The sequence below is a fragment of the Electrophorus electricus genome, chromosome 23 (genome assembly GCF_041902795.1).
Source record: "Electrophorus electricus isolate QZ-2024a chromosome 23, ASM4190279v1, whole genome shotgun sequence".
NCBI classification, from domain to species: domain Eukaryota; kingdom Metazoa; phylum Chordata; class Actinopteri; order Gymnotiformes; family Gymnotidae; genus Electrophorus; species Electrophorus electricus.
The window spans coordinates 6,818,313-6,841,157 of NC_137519.1; the positions used below are offsets into that span (position 1 = coordinate 6,818,313).

Genomic DNA, 22,845 nt, shown 5'->3' on the forward strand with positions numbered 1-22,845 from the left:
GCTGTGCTCGGCAGCCGCCGCCGCCGCCGCAGTTGTGCAAGAATACATGGCAGAATGTTAGCTCGTGAACCGGCCCGAAAGCCATAGGCAAAAAATAAATAAAAAAAATAAGCTCGCGACAATGAACGGGACGTGTGTGACGAAGAACAGAGAATATCGCGCATGAATTAGTGCTGAGAAGAGACCGTATCGTGGAGGAGGACTATTTCTCTCTGACGAGTGCTTGCTCCCCTGTGGAGCTATCATCGCTTTCCCGAGGTGTGAGGAAGGCCTCAGCATGTGTAAAAACCGCTGGCCTTGCCCACGAGCGCAATGTGGTTTTCTCGGTTTTGCAGCGGATGAACGATAGCGCGTGTCCTTCTTTCCCTCCGGCGTTCCTCTGTCCTTTTATACATCACCAAAACCACCACCACCACCACCACCATCATCATCATCATCATCATCATCATCACCACCATCATCACCACCTTCCATCATCTGGACTATCTCGGACCTGTATATGACGGTAAGCCCCGTTCCATGTTTGCGGATGTGTCGCTCTCAACACATTTGCATGAATACCGTTCTCTGACATTTTTGCATAGCAACCAATCCGGCCGGTGCACGCTTCATTTCCCCCGAATTGCAAGGTGCACGAGCGGAGGTGTAGACTATGACTAGCTACAGGGAACGCGATACCTTTCTAGCCGAACAGTGCAGGTAACGTTACTTCTCCCATAGCCCAGTCTGCTCGGTAGGTTAACACGCTGGTCGGGACGTTACCTGCTACCTTATTCAAGCTAACCACCATTTGCATTTGTTTGTCTTGACACTGTACACTTTTATTTTTTTTGTCGAAATGATTTGTCCGGTAAAGCAGCATTCTCGTAGTGTAACACATTGCTATCCTCGGCTGCCGTGTTGTGGCGGAGTCGTTTGTTGATATCTGTTGGCAGTCCGTCAGCTGCCGTCCAGGTTCCGTCAGCGGTAGCTACCTGTGCTCGAGCGCGCCTTCTCGCGCTTCTCTGTGTGCGTGCATGTAAACGTTATGTCACGTTATATTGTATAAAATTTTATGGCTAACGACAGCGTCTTCTCTGGTCCTGCCGTATAGCGTATTAACCCCAGCCTCTACATTACGTAACCGTGATCCGTTCTCGCGTGCCAGTAGACAGCGTCGCACGGGCTAGATGCGTGCTGGCTCTTTACCGATGCCGATGGGCCCGGGACGGCACGCGTCTCTCGGATGAATCGATGACATCATCTCGGTTCCTCCGTTTGTTCGTGTGTAGGCGCGCGCTGTTCCGCGGCACCTGTCCCGTTGCCCTCGTCATGTCATATATCAGGGGTACCAGAATCACAATGTTCAAGTATAAAGCCAGTTTCTTTTGTTTGTTTGGGGTTTTTTGTATTCAGGTTTTTTTTGTTTTGTTTTGTTTTGTTTTTGTTTTTGACTGCGTTGATGTTATCGATGGCTCACCCAGAGCGTCGTTCCGTTATTTTGTCCTGCGCTCCTGCGGGCTAGGCAGGAAGTGAGGGGTCTTGCTGTGAGCTCGGTGTCGCTGAACAGGTGCGTATACAGTGACCCAGGGGCGTCTGAGAATAATTTAATGTGATGTATTGTGAATGAAGGAATATGGTGGTCTTTGATGGGTTTGAACCGGCTGGTTAATCAGAGCTGCATGCGTCCTTTCTCTGTTTCATAGAGGGAAGGAGCACATGCCCCGAGCACTGAAGAGTGCGCTCCTCAGTCTCTGGGGACTGAGAGAACCAAGCCCCACTGTTTACAAAAGAACTGTGTCACACACACACACACATACAGATATACACATAATACAGATGTTGCATGATTACAGGCCTACCTGATTAAGAATTGCAGGTGAAATTAGGAGATTAGCCTTTGCCCCTCTGTCCTGCTCACGCTTCTGAGGTCACCAGAAAGCTTTGGCATTTCCCAGAGAAGCACATTGACGGATTAGACTCAACACTGGGGACTGCACTGCTGGGCTGTTGTCATGTATATTAATCATGTTATTTTGAAAGGGAAGAGAGGTTGGTTTGAGACAGACTGTCCTTTTTAACGCTTCCTATCTTGGAGCATTGCTGCTCATTGATGAGGTAATGGAAGAATCTTAGGAAGAATGGAATATACTTAGAATGTAAGAAAGTTAGAACCTCTCCCCTCCCCTCATGGGCCCAAATCTTGACTACAGAGCCACATTGATATGTGTTCTTAACACATTTCGTTGTTCAGTGAAAGCAGGTTAAGGAGGAAGCATTTAGACATGTCTTATCCTGGTCTGTGCACTGCTGAGAGTTAGCACTGCTCATCACAATTTCAGACCAACCACATTTGTCTTCATTTGTGAGACTTATGAGAAAATGAGCCCCGTAATACGCATTTAAAATGTGCATTTAAAAGGTCCAAAGATCCCAAACTCTCCCTAAGTAGGGTATGCAGTGTGTGTGATGTTGCTAGTAGAGCACAGCAGGATGGAAAGGGGCATGTGCTCACGTCCCACCTAGAGGCTGCTGATGAAAAGCCCGGGCTGGCGTGTTGCCCCTGTGCCCTGGAGGGGAGGGGCAGGGCCTCTGGTGAGCTGTCGCTGGGCATCCGGAGACGGTGGCATACCTGTGACCTTTGGTGTTAAGTGTGTGCTGAGAGCGCACCAAGCCCACAAGATTCGGCATGAAGGCCTGGCCAATAAACGCAGAGCGATCAGAGGCACTCGCCTTTGAACCTTATTCACAGTGACTTTGGTCGAGATCACAACACCAGATTTGGAACTACTAGGGTTAGTAAACCAAATGTTTTGCAGATCTTTGTCTTTATATTTGGCCTTTATATTTGGTTAGTCAGAGGCAACACCCCCTCCTCCGTCTCCCCCATTAGTTTAGCCTTTTAAGACATTTTTAGTTCATTCATGTGACTGTACTGATTTGATGGTGATTTTAGCAGCTTGAACCTTAGGCCTGATTAGCGGCATAACCCAGCCATACAGTACGGTTCCCTGAGGATTCTTCTCTGCTGGCTAGGTGGTATGTCGGTCTGGACTGTCTGCTTCCAGTTGAACAAAATGGCCAAGTATTGTTGGGTATGTGCGGGTGTCTTTTGGCTGGTGTGGGCACATTTTTCATTTTCATCGATTCTTATTCTGTTTTCACATTTTAATGTACTCACAGTGGTAACTAGTTCTTATAGCTAGAGTGTAAACCTCTAGCTTGCTTGGCTGCATAACAATAAATAGTGATAATAATACCACATGACTAGTGTATTATAATAATGTCATCAAGCTATAAAAGAGTGATGGGACACAGGAGTGATCAGCACTAGAATAGATATGCCCTGATTTCTTGGAAACGTTGTTGTAACTCAAGTCAGACCCTGTCTGCCTGTCCGAGGGAAAGGGGAAGTACAGGGTGGTGACCTCACTATGTGGATATAAAGGAAAGATTTGGGGGTGTGGTGAACTGCCGTTTGCTGTGTCATCTGGTGGCTCAGCTCCCTAGACGGGATTGTGGAATAAAATAACCTTTGCTCTCTTATTCCCATATGGGGATTTTGTGGGGTGCGGACGTTGCCGGGCTGGGTGCATGCGCGCAGACGTCGCTGGGCTGGGCACGTGCATGCAGACATCACCGTGCCCTGTACAGAACACTCCCCGTTCCCTGGGCTGCAGGTGTAATGGGCTGCATGCTACACTAGTGGCATGCTCTGATGAGTAGCTATGGAGAGAGAAGGAACGTGTGTGAGAAAGAGAGTAAGAATGTGTTCTCTGGAGGTGAACCAGCATAAATTGCTGTTTCCCTTCTGACCAAAACTCTTTACTTTGCCAGTGGTGTTTAATAGATAGATGTGTGTGTGTGTGTGTGTGTGTCTCAGACGGTGTGGGGACAGTGATGACAGCACGCTTCAGGTTGTCTACTGGCAGAAGCGCCGATGTGGGAGAGACAGAAGCAGCCCGAGACAGGCCAAGCTCGCAGCTGCTGTGTAATATTCTGCTGCTGGACAACACCGTGCAAGCCTTCAGAGTTAATGTAAGTATATACACACGCACGCACACACACACACACCCTCCTGATTGAACCCCGCCGGTGGAACTGAAAAAGCTTTGCTTGTGTTGTAAGCAAAATGTTGGGACTGACCTCATTCTCACATCTTGCGAGGTTTCAGGACTCACAGTCTACTGCTCACTAGAAGACAGACCCTACAGAGGGCTAAGGAGGTTGGGCAAACCATACACACCATACAGGGTTTTAGGATGGTGCATGGCCTAGTCCAGGACCTGGGCAGAGGGAAGAGGTCTTGGGGGAGGGGTTGCTAACGAGGGGCAGGAGTTCCTGGTCAGGGGGAGGGATTCTGGGCCATTTCTCACAGTCATGCCCCTGGTCCCTGCAGGAGGAAGCCCAGCTCAGCACCCTTCTGATGGCACTCATGTTTGGGTTGCACTAATGTAATTAAAGTGATCCCTTTTGATTTGTGTCTGTTTCAATATGACTCACTCTGCCGCCAGTGACAGTCATTACAGCTAAAGAGTACACATCGTGCACAACCTTTTAGACCCTATTAATTGTGTCAGAGTAGCAGATTGAGAAGGACCCATAACCCCCCCCCCCCCCTCCGTTTTTGGTCAGTGAGCCAGAGTGCACACATTAGCATAAATTTGAATAAATTAGTATACATTAGTATGCACTGTAGTGCCCCGGAGTCCTGCATCATTACAGTCTAAACTGTCAGTAGCTATAACTAACTGAAAAATGACTCATGCTGTTTCTCTCTCTCTCTCTCTCTCTCTCTCTCTCTCTCTCTTTTTCTGACAAACCCCCCCCTCTCTCTCTCTCTCTGTGTGTGTGTGTGTGTGTGTGTGTGTGTGTGTGTGTGTGTGTGTGTGTGTGTGTGTGTGTGTGTGTAGAAGCAGGATCAGGGTCAGGTCTTGTTGGATGTAGTCTTTAAACATCTGGAACTGACAGAGCGAGACTATTTTGGACTGCAGCTCACTGACGATTCCTCAGACAGCCAGGTACAGATGCACACACCTGGTACAGACAATTACACACACCCAGTACTGACACACACACACCTGGTACACACACCCTGTGCAGACACATGCACACATTATTATCAGGTACAGTTAACTCTTACACCAGGGGCACACACACACACACACACACACATATGTGTGTACGTACACACACATACCCAGGATAGTGGTGAACTTTCACTGGTATAGTTGTGAAAGGATGGACATGCGCACGCCCACACACACACACACACACACACACACGCTGTAACTGTGGAGAACTCACATGGGACGGACAGTAGAGTTTAGTGTCCGGTCCAGTCACACTTCAGCGGTTTGTAACTGAGCCTCCAGAGAGATGACGTCTATGACCCAGCGAAGAGACGATGGAGGCAAATGCATTGTTCACACATCTCCGTCCTGCTGAGTATGGTGTTTAGAAGTAATAAATCTATAACTCTGCGTTACACACATCACTGAATGGAAAAACACTCGATTCCAGCATGTGTGTGTGTGTGTATGTGTGTGTGTATGTGTGTGTGTGTGTGTGTGTGTGTGTGTGTGTGTGTGTGTGTGTATATGTATATGTATATATGTGTGTGTATGTGTGTGTGTGTGTGTGTGTGTGTGTGTGTATGTATATGTGTGTGTGTGTGTATGTATATATATATAGTCAGCAGTGAATTTGACACTGATATCATGTGATTTTGTGCTTTCTACAGCGTTGGCTGGACCCAAGCAAACCTCTGAGGAAACAGCTGAAAAGTAAGTGAAGCAGTAAACTAATTTCAACCTTCAGTTGTTTGTGGTTGTGTGAATGCGACTTGTGCTGGAGTGAATTGGCTCAGTGTCACTGTTTTCAGGGGTGGCTCCGAATAACCTGAGCTTTCGGGTGAAGTTCTTTGTAGGAGACCCAAGCAAACTGCAGGAAGAGTACACAAGGTGTATCCTAGACACCCAGCAACACACACACACACACACACACACACACACACACACACATACTCTCACACCATCACACACATGCATGTTTGCACGCACACACACACACACACACACACACACACAGCTTAAATGAAAATGATTGTAGTTAACCACCACACTTATTTTTGCCATGTCTGTCCATTTCTGTGCTGTTCTCAGGTACTTGTACTTCCTGCAGCTGAAGCAGGACATCCTAAGTGGCAGGTGAGCAGCTATATGGGCCTTCACAGCATCCTAGAAATGCTGACAGCCTTAAAGGAATATGCTCCGTTACAGCATTAGAGCAGTGGAGAGCTGACAGCCTTAAAGGAATATGCTCCGTTACAGCATTAGAGCAGTGGAGAGCTGACAGCCTTAAAGGAATATGCTCCGTTACAGCATTAGAGTAGTGGCGAGCCGACAGCCTTCCAGGAATATGCTCCGTTATAGCATTACAGCAGTGGACAGCCGCATAAGAGCTTCTCTGTGCAAACAGCACTGATTTTGGCAGATGTATGTAAGATCGTGGTGAATGGTGGTTGTGACATGGTGCCTGTTCCCCTCTGTCTCCTTCTGTCTCTGATAGGTTACCATGCCCACAGAGCACAGCAGCCCTGTTGGCCTCCTATGCCGTCCAGGGTGAGTTTCCATTAGCGTTCCTTTTGTTTCGTCTTCATGCTCCTTCCTGGGAAGGAGTGGAGGCCTGACTTTGTTTCAGCCTCACACAGTTTGCTTTAGCAATCAACAACATAAAACAGGGCTCGCCTTACTGAAGTGACCAGCAGGCATGCATGAAATCCTCTGAACCCAGATCTGTTATCGGAGTGGCCATGGTGCTGTTTTGATTGTTCTGATTGGGGCTTAAAAATTTGAATAAAATGGTGAACGAATGATGAGAGAAGGACCCATTTCTGGTTAATCCCATTAACACTGCCTGTGTGAGCAGCACGGGTCGTAATCTGTCCCTGGCTCAGTCTTTTCCCCAGATTAACCCCAATACTGGAGCTCAGGCCTTAGACTGATGTGGGTGTAGAGATTTTAAAGGGTTAGGAGAGGGCCTTTAATGTGGTGGAACTATGGATTGGAAAAGATTTTTCGCATTTTTTATTTTAAAGTTTCATCTTAGAAGTTTGAGTTAATTGAACACATTAAGTTAAAGAAACTGAAGAATTGAATGATAATTTGTGTTCCACTTCTCCTCAGAGGTTTATTTATCACAAAATTCTAAGGCAATTCAGACACTTGCTTTTAAAAAGTTAATTCAACACTCACTTTGTTTCAGTGCAAAACATCAATTAAAACAACCGACATTTTACAATTAAGAAGAGAAATATCATCCAAATTTTGATTGTTGATTTTGTATGATTTTTTTTCTTTTGCCCTTTGGAAATGTGACAAATTAAAGAATGTAAGATCTGGCCTATGGAAGGCTTCCGCCACTTCTACTAGACCAGGAGCAAACTGGGAGAACTGCCCCCCACCAACACACACACACACACACACACACACTACAGCTTGGTTACACTTGGTTTGCTTTATGTTCCAGCCGAGCTGGGTGACTACAGCCAGTCGGAGCATTCGTCTGGCTACCTCTCAGAGTTCACATTCATCTCTAACCCTCCAGAGGACTTTGAGAAGGAGGTCGCCAAACTGCACCAGCAGCACAAGTATGGCACAGCCCACAAGGGCACACCTGTAGGGCTGGTTAGATGAAGGCGCAAAATAAGGAAGGAGGCCGAATATCAACACAATAAATACAAACACATCCTCACTTATACACACCCTCATGCACGCACACAAACACACGCACACACATGCAGAGACACACACACACATACCAGAACAAGGCAGTATTGTGCCTGCCTCTCAGAGATTGAGTCTCTTTACAGACTACTGGACAAATGATCTCCCCTCTCTCTCTCCCACTCCCTCCCTCCTCCTCTCACTTACTTCTCTTTCTCTCCCTTTCTCTGTCCCTCTCTATCACTCTCTTCCCCCTTTTGTCTCTCTCTTTCTCTCCTCTCCTTTTTTTAGTGGACTCTCTCCAGCTCAGGCAGAGTTTAACTACTTGAGTGCCGCTAGCTCATTAGAGCTGTACGGAGTGGAGCTGCACTCTGCTCGGGTGAGAAACACCCCCCCCCGCACAGAGACGCGCACACATGCCCGTGCACGAGTGCGTGCTCGCACACGCACACACACAACCCCTGAACACAACCCCACCCACAAAGAAACAACCTCCCTGCCAATACACTCGCATCCCCTGCACAAAAACAACCCCCTGCCTCAAACACACACAAACAACCACCCCACCTATACACACATACACACCCCACCCCAAATACTCGCACTCAATCCCCACACCCACTTTTCCTTTGGACTGCCTGCTCAGCCTGTCCTGGTTGGCCTTTGACCAGCGTAACAGCCAAACCAGGGGAACTTGTCCTGCTGGAGCAGACCTCACCTGAGGTCCAGTTCACTGCAGCGCTTACATAGGGTGCAGCACTGAACTGCACTGGGATTGGCCTAAAATTATCTTTACACATCAATACTGTGTACTGTATAGACATACACATACATACGCTGTAATACTGTATATACACACACACATACATTATAATACTGTACATACACATGCGTGCACACACATTAATACTGTATATACACGCTCACACATACATTATAATACTGTACATACACACACAGACTATAATACTGTATATACACTCACACATACATTATAATGCTGTAATACTGTATATACACGCACACATACATTATAATACTGTACATACACACACACTAATGCTGTATATGCATGCACACATGCATTATAATACTATACATGCACACACATATACTGTATATACACACAGACACACTGTAATACTGTATATACACTCACACATACATTCTAATACTGTATATACACACAGACATAAATTATAATACTGTGTATATACACACACTAATACTGTATGTACACACAGATGTACACTATAATACTATATATTCACATAAAATGGTGAATTGGTTAATTACCTATTTTACTCAAACTAATCTGCTGCCTAATTACTAAGTAACAAAGCTGATGCTCCAGGAAGTTTACTGAGGTGTTTCTGAGCATGTCGGCCCTGTTTAGCTGCCAACTTCCACTCCTCACCTGCATGCGTTCCTTGTAAAGTACACAACTGCACCAATCCTTAAATCCGTGAGTGCCATCACCACGGGGACAGCATTCTGGACCCCTATCCCTGTCAGCTGCTTCTGAGTCTGTAAAGACACAGGAGTGAACCCAACCTGGGCTGTCATGCAGCTGAATCCCTCTCCCCTGCGCTGTGTGATGCAGGACCAGCAGAACGCCGAGGTCTACATTGGAGTCATGTCTGCCGGGATCTCCGTCTATAAGAACAGGATACGGGTGAGCCACTGTCCGTGGTGAGTGCCTCCCGCAGCTGAACAGCACGCTTGCTGTGAGCTGCCTTTAACTGAATTCATTTTTTTACCCTTAGACGTGTAGCGTAGGATTCTTTGCAAATGACACACTTCAGTCCTTGCGTGTAAAATAAGCGTTTCACACTGTGTAAACGGGTTTTATTCAGGGCATAATGAGGCGTATTGGTTTTCTAGTCCTTTCTGTGGTTCACCATGGTCTGTAGTCTCTTTTGTGAAAGCTACATTACAGTACATATAGATTCAGAACCCTGTTTACTCTGAATTTATTTTCATGACAGTGTATTATGACTGAGTATTTCAAAGCATTTTCCAGTTCCGTGTTTCTATGCCCATATCAACCCCCTTATTGATCTGGAAAGTTCAGTGACCTTTGTCTCCTGGAACTGTTCAATTTTTTTCTCATTTTTTTCTTTTCTGTTTCTTTCAGGGTGAAAATTGTAAAAATTTCTTTTAAATCCAAACAGTTTTATATGCAACTTCGAAAAGAATCGGTAAGCACTTTCACACACAGGCCATGTCTCACACATCCTCTGTTAGATAGTAACATGTATTCTGCAGCCAGGTATCCCAGCAACCATGTGCAAAGTCTGTAGGTAGAGCAACAAATACAGACACAACTGCCAGACGGCCCACTCAATAATGCTAAGTATCTTGAGTATTTATGACAGGACAATTCATAATTGATGCTTTATTTGCATATGTGAATATTCATGTCCTCAGCTGTTGAAAGTAGTAGAATAAATCTTTCACCTCAAGCTCAAATATCTCAGGATTTTTTAATATGTATGTATAATATGCTAATATGTACACCTCGCTGACAGGCCTTGTGCAGTGAACACATTTGGTGCCTCATGCATATTCATTAAATATATGTTCACTGCATAGGAAAGGGAAACACTTTTTATGTTAATTGGGATACAGTAGGTTGACAATAGCCTAAAGAGGTTAAGATATGGCTATTGGTGCTTGTTATGGTTAAATATACTTTTTTGGATATAATGGCAATACATTAGCATTATACCCTTAATACCCAGCTCATCTTATTGCTTATGTTGTATTAATTACAGTAATATTGAAGTTTTTCTAATTACAGTAGGCAGTATTACTGCAACTTTTCTAATTTGCCCAGGTAGTTGTTAGGGAAGCCGTTCCTGTGGGCGGTGAGGCACCTGCGTGTTTACTCGTGACCTCTGTACATCCTGTCGGGCTGAGTGGTAGTGTGAAGGCAGGTTACTGGCGAGCACTGGGTGCGTGTCTGCGCTGTGTGCAGGGGTCATGGGGTAACCCTGCGTGACCCGAGCTAGTTGCCGACTGTAAGGTTGCGCGATGCACTCCTCAACGTCTCTTACAATTTACTGCTCACCTCAACACCCATGTCCTTACTGTAGGTTTCTCTGTCTGCTTGACTCCCAGGTGTCTTTACCTATCCAAAAATGTATACTTTCTTTTTTTGTTTTTGTTCCTTTTTTAAAAATATTTTCCCCTCTCTCTCTCTCTCTCTCTCTCTCAGAGTAAGAGCCGTGGCTGTCTGATGGCCTTCACCCTTGTGAACTATCGCGCGTGTAAGAATGTGTGGAAGGCCTGCGTGGAGCACCACACCTTCTTCAGGTTGGAGCAACCCACTCAGCCTCACAGAAGCTTCTTTGCACACTACTTCACCATCGGCTCCAAGTTTCGCTACTGGTGAGAGATGAAACCTGCCCTCCTAAACACAGCCCTGTAGAATCAGAGCTTCACGGCTGAAACCAATTGCTTTGTGGGGTTTTCCCTCCTCTAACACATCTTGTTACTTCTTGGCATGTTTATACATGTTTCATGCACTGAGGCAGGTGTATACAAGTCAATACAACCACCCCATTACTAACAAGTAGCCCTTGTTGCAGTCATCAGCTGCTGTGTTGTCATTAATTTTAATTACCCATAAAGTATGTTTTCTTAATAAACACATACAAATTCACGCATGCTTTTAGGTAATGTTTAGCATATATGTAGAAGTTCTGCAGGATGGAGATTCAGTAGTTTACATATAAGCTGCAGGATGGAGATTCAGTAGTTTACATATAGGCTAAATTTATTTATTAGACTTCCCTTTAAATATTCTGATGTCAAATATTTAATAAAACCACACATATTGTTTATAGACTCACTGAACAGTGGAGTCCTTGAAGTAAGAGCTAGATTTCACTGGATAGACACCGTCAGTATGCAAACAGGAGCTGTGCACTAGTAACACTTTACAACAATGTCACTGCGATGCTGGCATACTGAAACAGAAGCGCTGAATGAACCACTGTTTCCCCCCCCCCCCCCGCAGTGGAAGGACGGAGGCTCAGTCTGTCCAGTACGGGAAAGAGAGAGGGGTGAAGGACAGGGTGTTCGCTAGGTAACTCGCTCATTCTCACATACTCTGGTTTTGTAGCCAAAGCATTATGGGGTTCCCTTCCCTGCCTCACAGCGGCTTCATAGGGCTTGGGTTCCAGTCAGGATTCTCATGATGTTAGTGAAATAATGAAACCTCTGAAATGTGCTTCTTTATGGTTACTGATTAATGGTTTTCAGTAGATTTTATTGCTTACTGAATTAACCAGTGAAACTGGTTCATTTTAAAGTCTTAAAGACAGCATAGTAATTATGTCCCGGGATTATGCCCTGTGGATGTCTATGGGATCTTTTTTTTTTTTTGCCTCATCCATAACTAAAACCAGTTGACAGCTGACAAAAATCACCATGAAATCAATTTAAATCACTCTGAGTCCTGACTAAAATGTCTCTTTTAACACTGGAGTATTTCTTAAAGTAAGCTCACAGGCTACAAATCAAATAAACTACAGTTCTAACTTTAGTTTACAGTTCTAAGTTTAATCTGAGCCAGATTCCATTATTGGTGGAGAAAATCTGTTTCTGAGGATTACTCTGTGTCATCCACATCACTCTTAAATGTCCCAAGTGTTGGACTCTGTGAATGGTGACTAGGTGTACCACACCTAGGAGGTTACTATGGAATATGAGGAGTCGTTGCATTTCAGTGAATTGGAGTTGCTCATGCTGACAGATAAAGGCAGTGGAAGGCAAAACTGCAGTGGTACAACATGCATTTATGTGGCTTTCTGAGCATACGAAGCTTTTGAGCTGTTTTCCGTGCATGTGCGTGCATGTGTGTGTGGTTGAATATTCTGAGAAAGAGATGCCTAAACAACACAGGAAGCGTGCGCGCGTGTGTGTGTGTGTGTGTGTGTGTGTGACACTCCTCCTTACTGTTTAACCAGAGTGTAGTGTTTATTGTATCACAATAAATGATGTTGAGACTGAAGTTAAGACTCAGGCTGCCTCTCTCTGCTCCTAGGAGGTACCTTTTCATTGTTTTAGTGTCTAGGTATTTTGCCTGTTTTTCTAAGACCATATTTTCATTGTTATTCACTTCCTTAAGATAATATTACAGGTTTTGTATATAAGTCTTTCTGGTTTTGTTTCTTTCAAATGTGTATTTTTGCTAAAATCCCAGTCCAATATAAAACTAGCTTAAACTTCAGTCAGTCTTGTAAGAGCGGTTTGCAGTGTTGTGGTGTAACCCTGACCCCAGGTCACCAAGCAAGCCCCTGGTGAGGAGGCTGGTGAGCGGAATGGACTGGGATACAGTGAGCAGGAATTCTCTCTCAGACGACCGACTAGAAACACAGAGTCTACCAAACCGCTCACCTCCGGGCTCTCCCAACCAGTAAGCATGTACATGTGTGCGCGCACACACACATACACACACACACACACACAAACAAACACACACACACACACACTCCTGCTAACTCACTCTCACATACAGAATCTAACCAACTGTTCACCACTGGGTTCTCACAACCAGTGAGGTAACACACACGCACACACACGTTCCCACACACATTTAAACACTCAAACCTTCACTCTTCACTCATGCACACATGTAAACTCATACTATTGCTCACACACACACTAGAGCACCAACTATCTTGCAGCATTAATTGCTTGGCTAAAATAGCCCTCTAATGTTTTTACCATCTGATTTAGTTTTAACCCCATCACCAGTGAGGCCTCGTTCACCTTGCTTTTCAACATCTGATTCGAGCAGTTCCATTTTCACTCCGGATGGGACTCGAGTCCGGCCGTCCTCCATCGGACACCTGGTGGATCATGTGATCGATGACTCACCATGCCAAGCGTTTTCCAACCATAAGTCTGCGTCCTCGACACAGGCGAACAGCATCAGTCTGGATTCTACACCGTAAGTATGGTCCTCCAGGCTGCTGTAGGCATGACCTTTACTCTGGTCCCCCAGCACACTGGCCAGTGCATGCTTAGCATGTTGGCTTCAGTAGGGACAAACTGTGGAGGAGGTTTTGATTTCATGATGGTCATTTTTCCAGGAGTTCTTTATTCTGATTTACACTATGGAATCATTTAAATCACTGCGTCATGTTAAAGGGAATGTTCAGTAAAAAGATCCTGAGTTGGTATCTGGTGTCATGCTAGCTGGCAGTATTAGTTGGACTATTTTAATTTTTTGTGTTTCTGGGACTTGTATAATAAAGCAATGTAATACATAGTTATTTAATGCTATTGTAATACTATTGCTATTGTAATAACCGTGTAGGTGGCACTATCTCTTTGTGTGTGTGTTTGTGTAATTGGTGGGATAAATGAGTGCATATTAGAGTCATCCAAGTTTCCACAATGCCTAGAGATGCTGATAGGGTTTGTCACCTGTTTCAGTCATAGGTGTTGCACGCTACATGGAAAGATTTGCTGGTCTGAGCAGCAATCTACTGACCACATGCCTGCATGTCAAGATTCCTATGACATCACTGGTTAGATAGCACTTTTCTCTGTCTTCTGATAGAAGAAAATGTCAGCGTGTGAACATTAAAAGGGAAACTGCCTTCAGTTTTGTGTGGTTAACGCTGGTTAATGTATGGGCGGCAAGCTGCAGATGAGAGACGATATGAACTTTGTACCTTATTCCGTTGGCTTCTCAGGGGGGTTTCTGTAGTCATCCTGAGACCATGCTTGCACAAGAATTTGCTTTCAAAATTTAAAACACAAATCTTCCTCCCAAAATCTAACCCCTCAAAGTTTTCAGTACACACTTCCATGCAGTGTTCAGGCAGTACGGTTTTTCACTCTGCATTACCCAGTTTAATACATGTACAAGAGAAGTGCGGATAATAAAACTGCTATATAATAAAGCTGCCTGTTAGTCCATGGGAAGGAGGAGCTCTTAGAGGGCTTTTAAATATACCTGAATCTGAAGCAGCACTCACTAAGAACTGGCTCTTAAATGCTGATGTTCTTTGTGCTTAGACCCTGGAATTTCTCTGTCAAGGTGCACTTCCTGTGTGTGTATGTGTGTGTTTTGTGTGTGTTTTTTCTCTGTCAAGGTCCACTGCAGTTTCTGACTTGTTTCAGAGCCCCGTCAGTCAATCCAGCACACACACACACACACACACACACACACACACACACACACACACACACACATCTAGCCTCCGTTTAACAGCTGTTCTTTTGAGCAACAAACATTTCTCTGCTACTTTTCTTCATCTTCACATCTCAGTGTCCCAGTCTGAGTGATGTCCCTCCTCCATACTCCTCTCATCATTTTGTAAAAATATGTTTGTTTATTTTAGTGTCATTTGTTTTTCTTATGTAAATGACCTAGAGGCTGGAACCCAGTACTGTCTGTGGACTGCTGAGCAGGGTGGCTTTCATGCTTGTAATCTGAGCTTTCATAATGAGACTCTGTGTGTGCGTGTGAGCAGAGCAAGGCCAGACTCTGTTCCATTCTTTTTGCTAAAGGCACAAGAGTTAATGCTCTCCGCCTGTTAGGCTAATATTCTGTACTCAGATGCTTTGTGGGGAATCTCGAGTGAATGCAGCTAGCAGATCCACAGCCAAACTCCCACCCCCACCGTTGCTACGTGTGTTCCGTGGTGGGCTACATCCTGGTTACGGTTGCATGAATGGAAAATGGATGTTCTGCCATTGGCTCTCACTGTAAATGTAGCACAATAGTATTACACAGAATAATACACACCATGGGTCACAGCACAGCTTGTACAGGAATACACGCGGCTTGGCCTGGATCAGAAGAAAACCCTTGGTAGCGTGGACGGTTAAACAGTGTGCAGGTTCATAAACTGCATTGATATGAACTTGTTACTGTCAGCAGTTTACCCTGCACATGCCTTTAGAGGTGCGCGTGTGTGTGCGCGCGTGCGTGCGCATACGTGCTGTGACAAGAGTGAGAGGGTAAATAGAGAGAACGTGTGTGAACTGTACCCATGGCAGGGCTCTAGGGCTACTGGCAGTGTGTGCTATCTCTCTTCTTCAGGAAATTGGCAAATCTCACACACACACACACACACACACACACACACACACACACACACACACATGCACTCTCAGTCTTAGATACACATACACTTGCAGCCACAGTCACACCCACAGTCTCACACACACACACACACCCATACACATAAACCGCATGGTCAGAGCTGCAGTCAAACACACTCACACACACAGACAGTTTGCAAAAATGATTTTAAATTGTGTTTTCTGTGCCAAATAATCTGTCTTGGTTTCTCTACCGCTAAGTAACCAAACACCTTTTTTTAAAAAAAATTGTTTTTGTTTATTTTTTCCAATAAATTATATTAAACTACAAGCAACAAACTTTGATGGATGAATTCTTCTGCTTCTCTACATGGTATTAGGCTGCAATGCTTCTCATCAGGTCACATGCATTTTTAGTTTGTGTTCCGTTGCACTGCAGGTCTCCCAATGTCCTGGTAGAATGCCAGCCACCTGCTCTTCCCCCCAAGCAGTCCAGGAGGAACCTTGTCAGTCACATCAGCCAATCACAGTCTGAGCTGGAGCTGGATGACCATGCATCCGAACTCTACGAGGTGCCAGTGGACAAGGGCCTGGTGAGGCATCCTTATTCACCGGTTGTGTCTCTTCACCCGGGTAGGGTTGACAGCACTGATAACGAAAAAGCATTTGAAGGCTCCGCCAGCTTTGAGCAGTGGTTAGACATGTTTTTCCTGTTCCTTTTAACTATATATCTACTGCACTATAGACGAACACAGTAGATAGTGCAGCACCCTGCACTGGGCTGTAGCCTCATTGTCTGTCTGGTTTATTTACCTACCCAAGCAGAATGGTTCAGTTCCACACGACAACCTTGTCTCGATTAAAATGAAGCCGGATGAAAATGGGCGTTTTGGATTCAATGTCAAGGTGGGCTCTCATCAGGGTTCTTCAGGGTGGCTGTGGTGGGCAAATACTGATGAATTTGGTGTAATGTGATTATTCATCCACAGGGTGGCGCTGATCAAAGAATGCCAATCATTGTGTCTCGCGTGGCTCCTGGAACTGCGGTAGGCTCAAATCTTGTAATCGAGTATCGTTTAGCAAGAAAGTTTCTGAACTGCTGTTAAGTTTCTTTTAGGTGTGCTGATATGTCATGATGTATTTGTTACAAATTCTGTTGTATCTTGCGTTTATTGAAATACACAAGACCTTACCTTACTCTATAACCTTTAATCCCTGATAGGCTGACCTGTGTGTGCCACGTCTTAATGAGGGTGACCAGGTGGTTTTGATCAATGGGAGAGACATCTCTGACCACACGCACGACGATGTAGTTATGCTAATCAAGGCCAGCTGTGAGAACCAATCAGGAGAGCTCATTCTTCTAGTCAGACCCAATGGTAAGGGTAAACGGCCTACCTTTTTGCTTGTGGTTACATCAGTCCAGCTGAAACAGTATGTGTCATTGATGAAGGTACAGAAGTCTTCAAATCTGTCTCAATTCCCCCTCTCTGTATGCCTTCACGCACACGCATACAGCAATCTACGATGTGGATGAGGAGGAAGAGAAGCTGGATTTGGAGCCTGAATTCCAGTTTATTCCTGAGAGCTGTGGGTTGGAGCGTTCCCACTCTGAGCCGGATGGCTGGAAATCCTCCTTCCAGCTGCTGCGGGACGGTCTGAGCAGTGGCAGTGCACTCACGCAGTTCGATGTGAGTCACATACACAACTTCATATCCCCCACACACAGGCAGTGTGACCATGCAGTTTGATGGGCGTTATATATACACACAAGCATCCACACAGACACACAAGCAGCATACTAACCCAGCTCAATGCCAGTTACACACATACACAAAAATACTCTTATTCACACACTCAATTCACTCATTGGCTAGTGTACTGTCAGTGTACTGAACTTTTCTGTCTTGGTGGGGTGCCTTGTAGTAAATTGCATCTTATTTGCATAATGTCACTTCTTGTTTTCATGCAGGCCCTGCAGTTTCCTGTGTGCTGAGTTTGTCTGTGTCTGTAGCAGGGTTCTCAGAATGCAACCCCTGAGTGGCTTGCAGTTTTCACTCGGAATGACACTCCTCTTTCACCACTTTAAGAGTTTGATAATTAACTGCAGAGTTAAAAGAGGCACGTTGGAACAGGGAACGCGGTGGTAGACCAGTGCTGTAGTTCTGGAGACCTGGGCTGGTGCTCATTACTTTTTAAATGCCCTACTTCACGTTGTCAGCACTTTTCCTCATGGGGTGTCTCCGTGGCCATCTCTCCATGAGTGCAGGTGTGTCTACGCCATCAGCCATTTGGCGACAGACGTACTGATTCAGGAGAACAGACTGCCCAGGAGGGTCAGCTGTGACATGTTCAGTGTTCTGAACAGCAGAATTGTCGCAAAAGGCTATAAGGTGGCAAGGGTGGGTTGGGGGGGAGGGGTGATTGGGAATGGTTTTCATTTCATAGGTGTAACCTAGTCTTCATCATGGCAGAATAAATGGTAATAAAGCACTTTCCCACCTGTCTAGCAACTATATAGAAAAAGACCTGGAATGTCCATGTCATGTGCCAGGCTGCCCCAGAATGTGTTGAAAAATCGCTATCGAGATATATCGCCATGTGAGTATACATATTGCATTTCACTTTTTTGTGTTTGTACATGAGCACAGCTGACCTTTCTAGAGCTGTCTGAAGCATGAGCTCTCTGTTCCACACAGATGATGCAACTCGAGTCATTCTGAAGGGAGAGGAGGACTACATCAATGCAAATTACATCAATGTGAGGACTGTCATCCAATAAGATCACAAATGCAAATGAACAGAACTTAAAAATTTAAATGAGACAGCTATAAAAAAGCAACTCTTAAAAACACCTGGTAAGCTACAGTAGGATCTTATGTTGTCCTGGTTGGTGCTCCTAAGATGGAGATCCCTGGTGGTGGTGGGGTGAGGCACTATATTGCATGCCAGGGACCGTTGCCTTGTACCTGTGGGGACTTCTGGCAGATGGTGTGGGAGCAGAACATCACTCTAGTGGTCATGCTTACGACACAGGTGGAGCGCGGCAGGGTAAGAGCAACACCTTCTATACACACACATGCATTACAAACTCTGGGCATACCACTTAACTTTTTAGCTAACTGGTGTGCTTGAGTGGCATCAACTGTACCGTAGGCCTGACTGTGAGATCTTTTTATTAGCCACGCAGTAGGGCTGCCTGTAGGACTGATTTGTGCAATATCTTCCCTCAGGTGAAGTGTCACCAGTACTGGCCAAACGAGGCTGCCACTGGCACCTATGCCGGGTTCCAGGTGTCCTGTGTGTCTGAGCAGGGCAACCCTGCATACCTGCTCAGGGCTCTGACACTTACACACCTGGAGGTAACACACACAGGACCTGCGCTACATGAATTATGTAGCCTTTCCTGAACCCTATATTAATGTGTTATCTGTATGAAAAGGCATGCGCCTACAGTGTTTATTCTGCTATGACTGCGAGTCTGGGCTTAGGTGTGCGTGTGTGTGCGCGTATGTGTGTATAGAGTAAGGAGGAGAGGCAGCTGTGTCAGATGCAGTACATGGCTTGGCCTGATCATGGGGTTCCAGATGACTCCACAGACTTCCTGAACTTTGTCAGTCTGGTGCGCAGTCAGCGAGGCGAATCACAGGAACCCGTACTGGTGCACTGCAGGTCAGTCCCACTGTGGCAGCACCCCAACAACAGCACCAGTGCACTCCACCTCGTGCAGCTCACCCACAGCACTGCCTCACATTCTAAACGCCACCTCATCCACATCTTTATTCCCAGAGAGCTTTAGATTTGGCTGATGCACCCGAAACACAAACCGTGGCAAATTCACTGAAATTCACTGTTTGTGTGCGTTCAGCAGCTGAGCATTGTTTATGCTACAGTAGAGGGAAAACAGATGTCGATTCAGTGTGAACCAAGCCTGTGGGGTTTTTTGTTTGTTTGTTTTTTTTTAATATATATTGACCCATCACTGCCCCCCCCCGCCTTCTCTTCCCCTGTAGTGCTGGGATTGGTCGGACAGGGGTTCTGATCACCATGGAGACAGCCATGTGTCTGATAGAGCACAGTCAGTCTGTGTATCCGTTGGACATCGTTCGAACCATGAGAGACCAGCGGGCCATGATGATTCAGACTCCAGTGAGTATTGGACCAGTTTGACAGAAAGCAGCACTTTATCACTGAATCTCTAACAATAACACAAGCTTCAAATTCTGTACTTTGTGACAGATGTGTAAAATTTGTAAAGCTTTCAGGCCTTAGAATTCCAGATAACATCTGTAGCCATTTTCTATGACTATGCTGAATTGCAGAGTAACATAATCCAGTTTTAATTGACCATTGAAATGGTAGCGCAATACTAGACCAGCAGGAGTGTGTGTGTGTGTGTGTGTGTGTGTGTGTGTGTGTGTGTGTGTGTGTGTGTGTGTGTGTGTGTGTGTGTGTGTGTGTGTGTGTACACACCAGAGCCAAGGTGCGCATTTGAATAGCACTGCACATGACTGTTCTGCAGAGCCAGTACCGGTTTGTTTGCGAGGCCATCCTGAGAGTGTACCACGAGGAGATGGTGAAACCGCTGGAGCCACCAGAGCCAGCGGCCTGTGATGCAGAGGACTGAAGACCTGGACCTCATAGGCCCCTCCGTGCTGCTGCTACTACTGCCTGAGACAGCTGCAACTAGCCCTCCAATGCCCCCTGCTGGGCAGCAGCAGACATGACACCTTTGAGCAGCAACACAGGCAACAATGCACTATTTGCACTTTATGTTAACACGTCACAACTTGAGGGGGATATAGACAAATGCATAAATGTTAACAATTAAAAACATTCAGGATGGGGGAAAAAAATCCAGAAACGAACAAAAGACAATGTTGACTGTAGTGCCATAGACTGAAATATACTGAGGGGAACCCAGTCAGGATGAAACTCAAATTTCTAACAGCACTTCCTGTTTTTAAAGCTATTTATTATTATTTTAAAGGGCCGCTAACCTCCCCACCACACCCCCAGTAGATCTCTTGGTACTTGGAGCAGTTAGGCCTCTGAAATCTTCCCTCAAGCTCTGCAAGTGATCCACTGTGAAATCTGCCTCCTATCACAACATATTTGTTTGCACAAGTTCAGCCTCCTACTCCTCCTCCTCCAAAAAAAAAAAAAAAGCAACCCACAAACAAAAACCCCAAAACCAAGCCTGGTACTACTGCTTTAACAAGCACTGTCCTACATTAGACATGGTCGCACATCTGTCTGGGTCCTCAACCACTGTATGTCAGAATTGTACAAAAGGTGGAAGCCAACACCTAGGAATCCAGCTACTGTGTACAGTGTTAAAAGCAATGTGAAAATGTTCCTTTCTAGAAGAACACTGCTGTAAGCATTTGCCTGTGAGACACACCAGGTCAGAACATCTGCTTCTGCTTCCAGTTTTATAGTTCTCAGAGCACATGGTTCATACATTTGAGATTATATATAAAAAAAATTAACCTCACAGTCCTGTCCCACTGCAGTGGTCAGATATTGTTACCTGCTCAAGGGCGACAGCTTTTGGGTCTCAGTAGTGAAGCGGTTTGCTTGTGTAATGAAACAGATCCTTCTGCATTTCAACAAGCAGTACCTGTTCAGCAGTAAGAATACCGGTGAAGATGAGCTAGTTACACATGTTCTTTGATCTCTCATTCTGAGAAGACCACCTGCCCCTCCAGTGTTGAGGTTTTGAATAGATTTCTGTTGAGAGACACTTCAGACAGCAGGCGTTCCACACAAGTACGAGTTGTTGGCCAGGTCACTGGGACTCGTCTGCGTTTGTCACCTATATCGAGGTGAGTTCTGAGGTAAAAGGTGAGGGATCCCAGCCCTCCACGTGGCTAACTGAGGTAAGGGTGAGGCTTCTGCTCCTGTACCTGCCGTAGGTAAAGGTGCTGTAGGCCTGGGCCCTGCACCGGTACTGCTGGCCCTGTCCCTGCTGTAGGTATCTGCTGTATCCAGATAACTGGATGAAATGATCTGCCCTCTGCAGGCAGAGGTCTTGGTTTATATTCTAAGCATCTTTTTCCCCCCCCCCCCCCCCCAACCTCCTCCAATGCTTCCGGTTCCCCAAATTTTAGCCACGCGCTGGTACTGGGAGCGTACCGCTCGCCCTCTATGAAAATGCTTTAGGCTGCATCTCAGCCTTTGGTTGTTTCCAAATACAAAACCAAACTTCTGGAGTAAACATGGAGTTCACTTTGCCCTGAACCCCCAGTCCCCCCCCCCCCATCTCTGAAGTAACTGGAAAAATGAATTGACCAACTACTGTTTTACATCCCCTATGGCAAGTTCCTGCCTCCCCCTTCCTTTGTCTCTTCATCCACCCTCCCCAGCTCCTCATTAACGATGGCATTCCATACCCTGACCCGGGCCCTAACTTCAGCCGCTAGAACCAGCGCATTTTTCACCCTCACCAGTGTCCATCAGGCTACGATGTCACCATGCGAGCTTCCGTGCGTGTTGTGATGACTTGAGCTATAGATTTGCTATCGATATTGTGTTGGGACGATGGTATTTTTGTATTTTAAAGAGGGAAAAAAAAACAAAACAACAACAACAACAAAAAAACAAAACCCACACACACCAACCATGGCCAGCACTTTCCAGCTGACTGTAGTAGCCTGCCGTGCTACATATTCTTACTGTAGTTTTGGGAGAGGGGAGTCATCTGGAAATTAGATTTCTGATACATTTGTTAAACAGAGACACCTGTAGGGCAAACTCTTAACTACATTGTGTCGCTTGGTAAATATTTGTAAATATGTTGTTATATATTAAAAGTGTTCTGAAAAGATTATAGTTTTCATTAGTTTTTTTATGTATACCAGAATCTGCCAACAAATATTATATTAAACACAATATCTCCAATATGAAATGTGTCAGAACCATATTGTGGCATTGACTCCTATCCAATTAGGCTGTAAGGATAAGAATATAGATGTAGTGGAGCAAGCTTAAGGCTTCATAGGCATTGTGTTCAAATAAGTATTCAAAAATGAATACACATGGAAGACACGCAAATCTTGTTTGCATC

At 45.4% G+C, this 22,845-nt stretch overlaps 1 protein-coding gene across 9 annotated transcripts; it reads left to right on the plus strand.

The window, feature by feature from the left end:
* Nucleotides 1-22,606, plus strand: ptpn4b (protein tyrosine phosphatase non-receptor type 4b). Of its 9 annotated transcripts, none has more exons than XM_081706402.1 (27): nucleotides 1-505; nucleotides 3,863-4,017; nucleotides 4,893-5,000; nucleotides 5,723-5,765; nucleotides 5,849-5,942; nucleotides 6,144-6,188; nucleotides 6,550-6,602; nucleotides 7,510-7,630; nucleotides 7,998-8,085; nucleotides 9,310-9,398; nucleotides 9,844-9,907; nucleotides 10,927-11,099; nucleotides 11,731-11,799; nucleotides 12,997-13,131; nucleotides 13,516-13,668; nucleotides 16,216-16,369; nucleotides 16,599-16,682; nucleotides 16,766-16,822; nucleotides 16,999-17,155; nucleotides 17,295-17,467; nucleotides 18,287-18,377; nucleotides 18,476-18,537; nucleotides 18,681-18,827; nucleotides 19,010-19,138; nucleotides 19,300-19,448; nucleotides 19,790-19,925; nucleotides 20,253-22,606. In XM_081706402.1, the coding sequence occupies exons 2-27, from the start codon at nucleotides 3,880-3,882 to the stop codon at nucleotides 20,388-20,390; spliced, it is 2,850 nt and encodes a 949-aa protein (XP_081562528.1). In that variant the 5' UTR covers nucleotides 1-505; nucleotides 3,863-3,879; the 3' UTR covers nucleotides 20,391-22,606. The 9 variants fall into 9 exon arrangements, with proteins under 9 accessions (XP_081562528.1, XP_026872431.2, XP_081562530.1 ...); XM_027016630.3 differs by having other exon boundaries at nucleotides 20,299-22,606; XM_081706404.1 differs by having other exon boundaries at nucleotides 16,602-16,682.
* The last annotated feature ends 239 nt before the right edge of the window (nucleotides 22,607-22,845 follow it).

What these genes read in the sequence shown, in the direction of transcription:
- ptpn4b (XM_081706402.1), top strand. Translation starts at nt 3,880, where the DNA reads ATGACAGCACGCTTCAGGTTGTCTACTGGCAGAAGCGCCGATGTGGGA. An exon ending in AAACTGCACCAGCAGCACAA is followed by an intron (nt 7,631 to 7,997) that starts GTATGGCACAGC and finishes TCCTTTTTTTAG; the next exon opens with TGGACTCTCTCCAGCTCAGG. An exon ending in AAGGACAGGGTGTTCGCTAG is followed by an intron (nt 11,800 to 12,996) that starts GTAACTCGCTCA and finishes CCCTGACCCCAG; the next exon opens with GTCACCAAGCAAGCCCCTGG.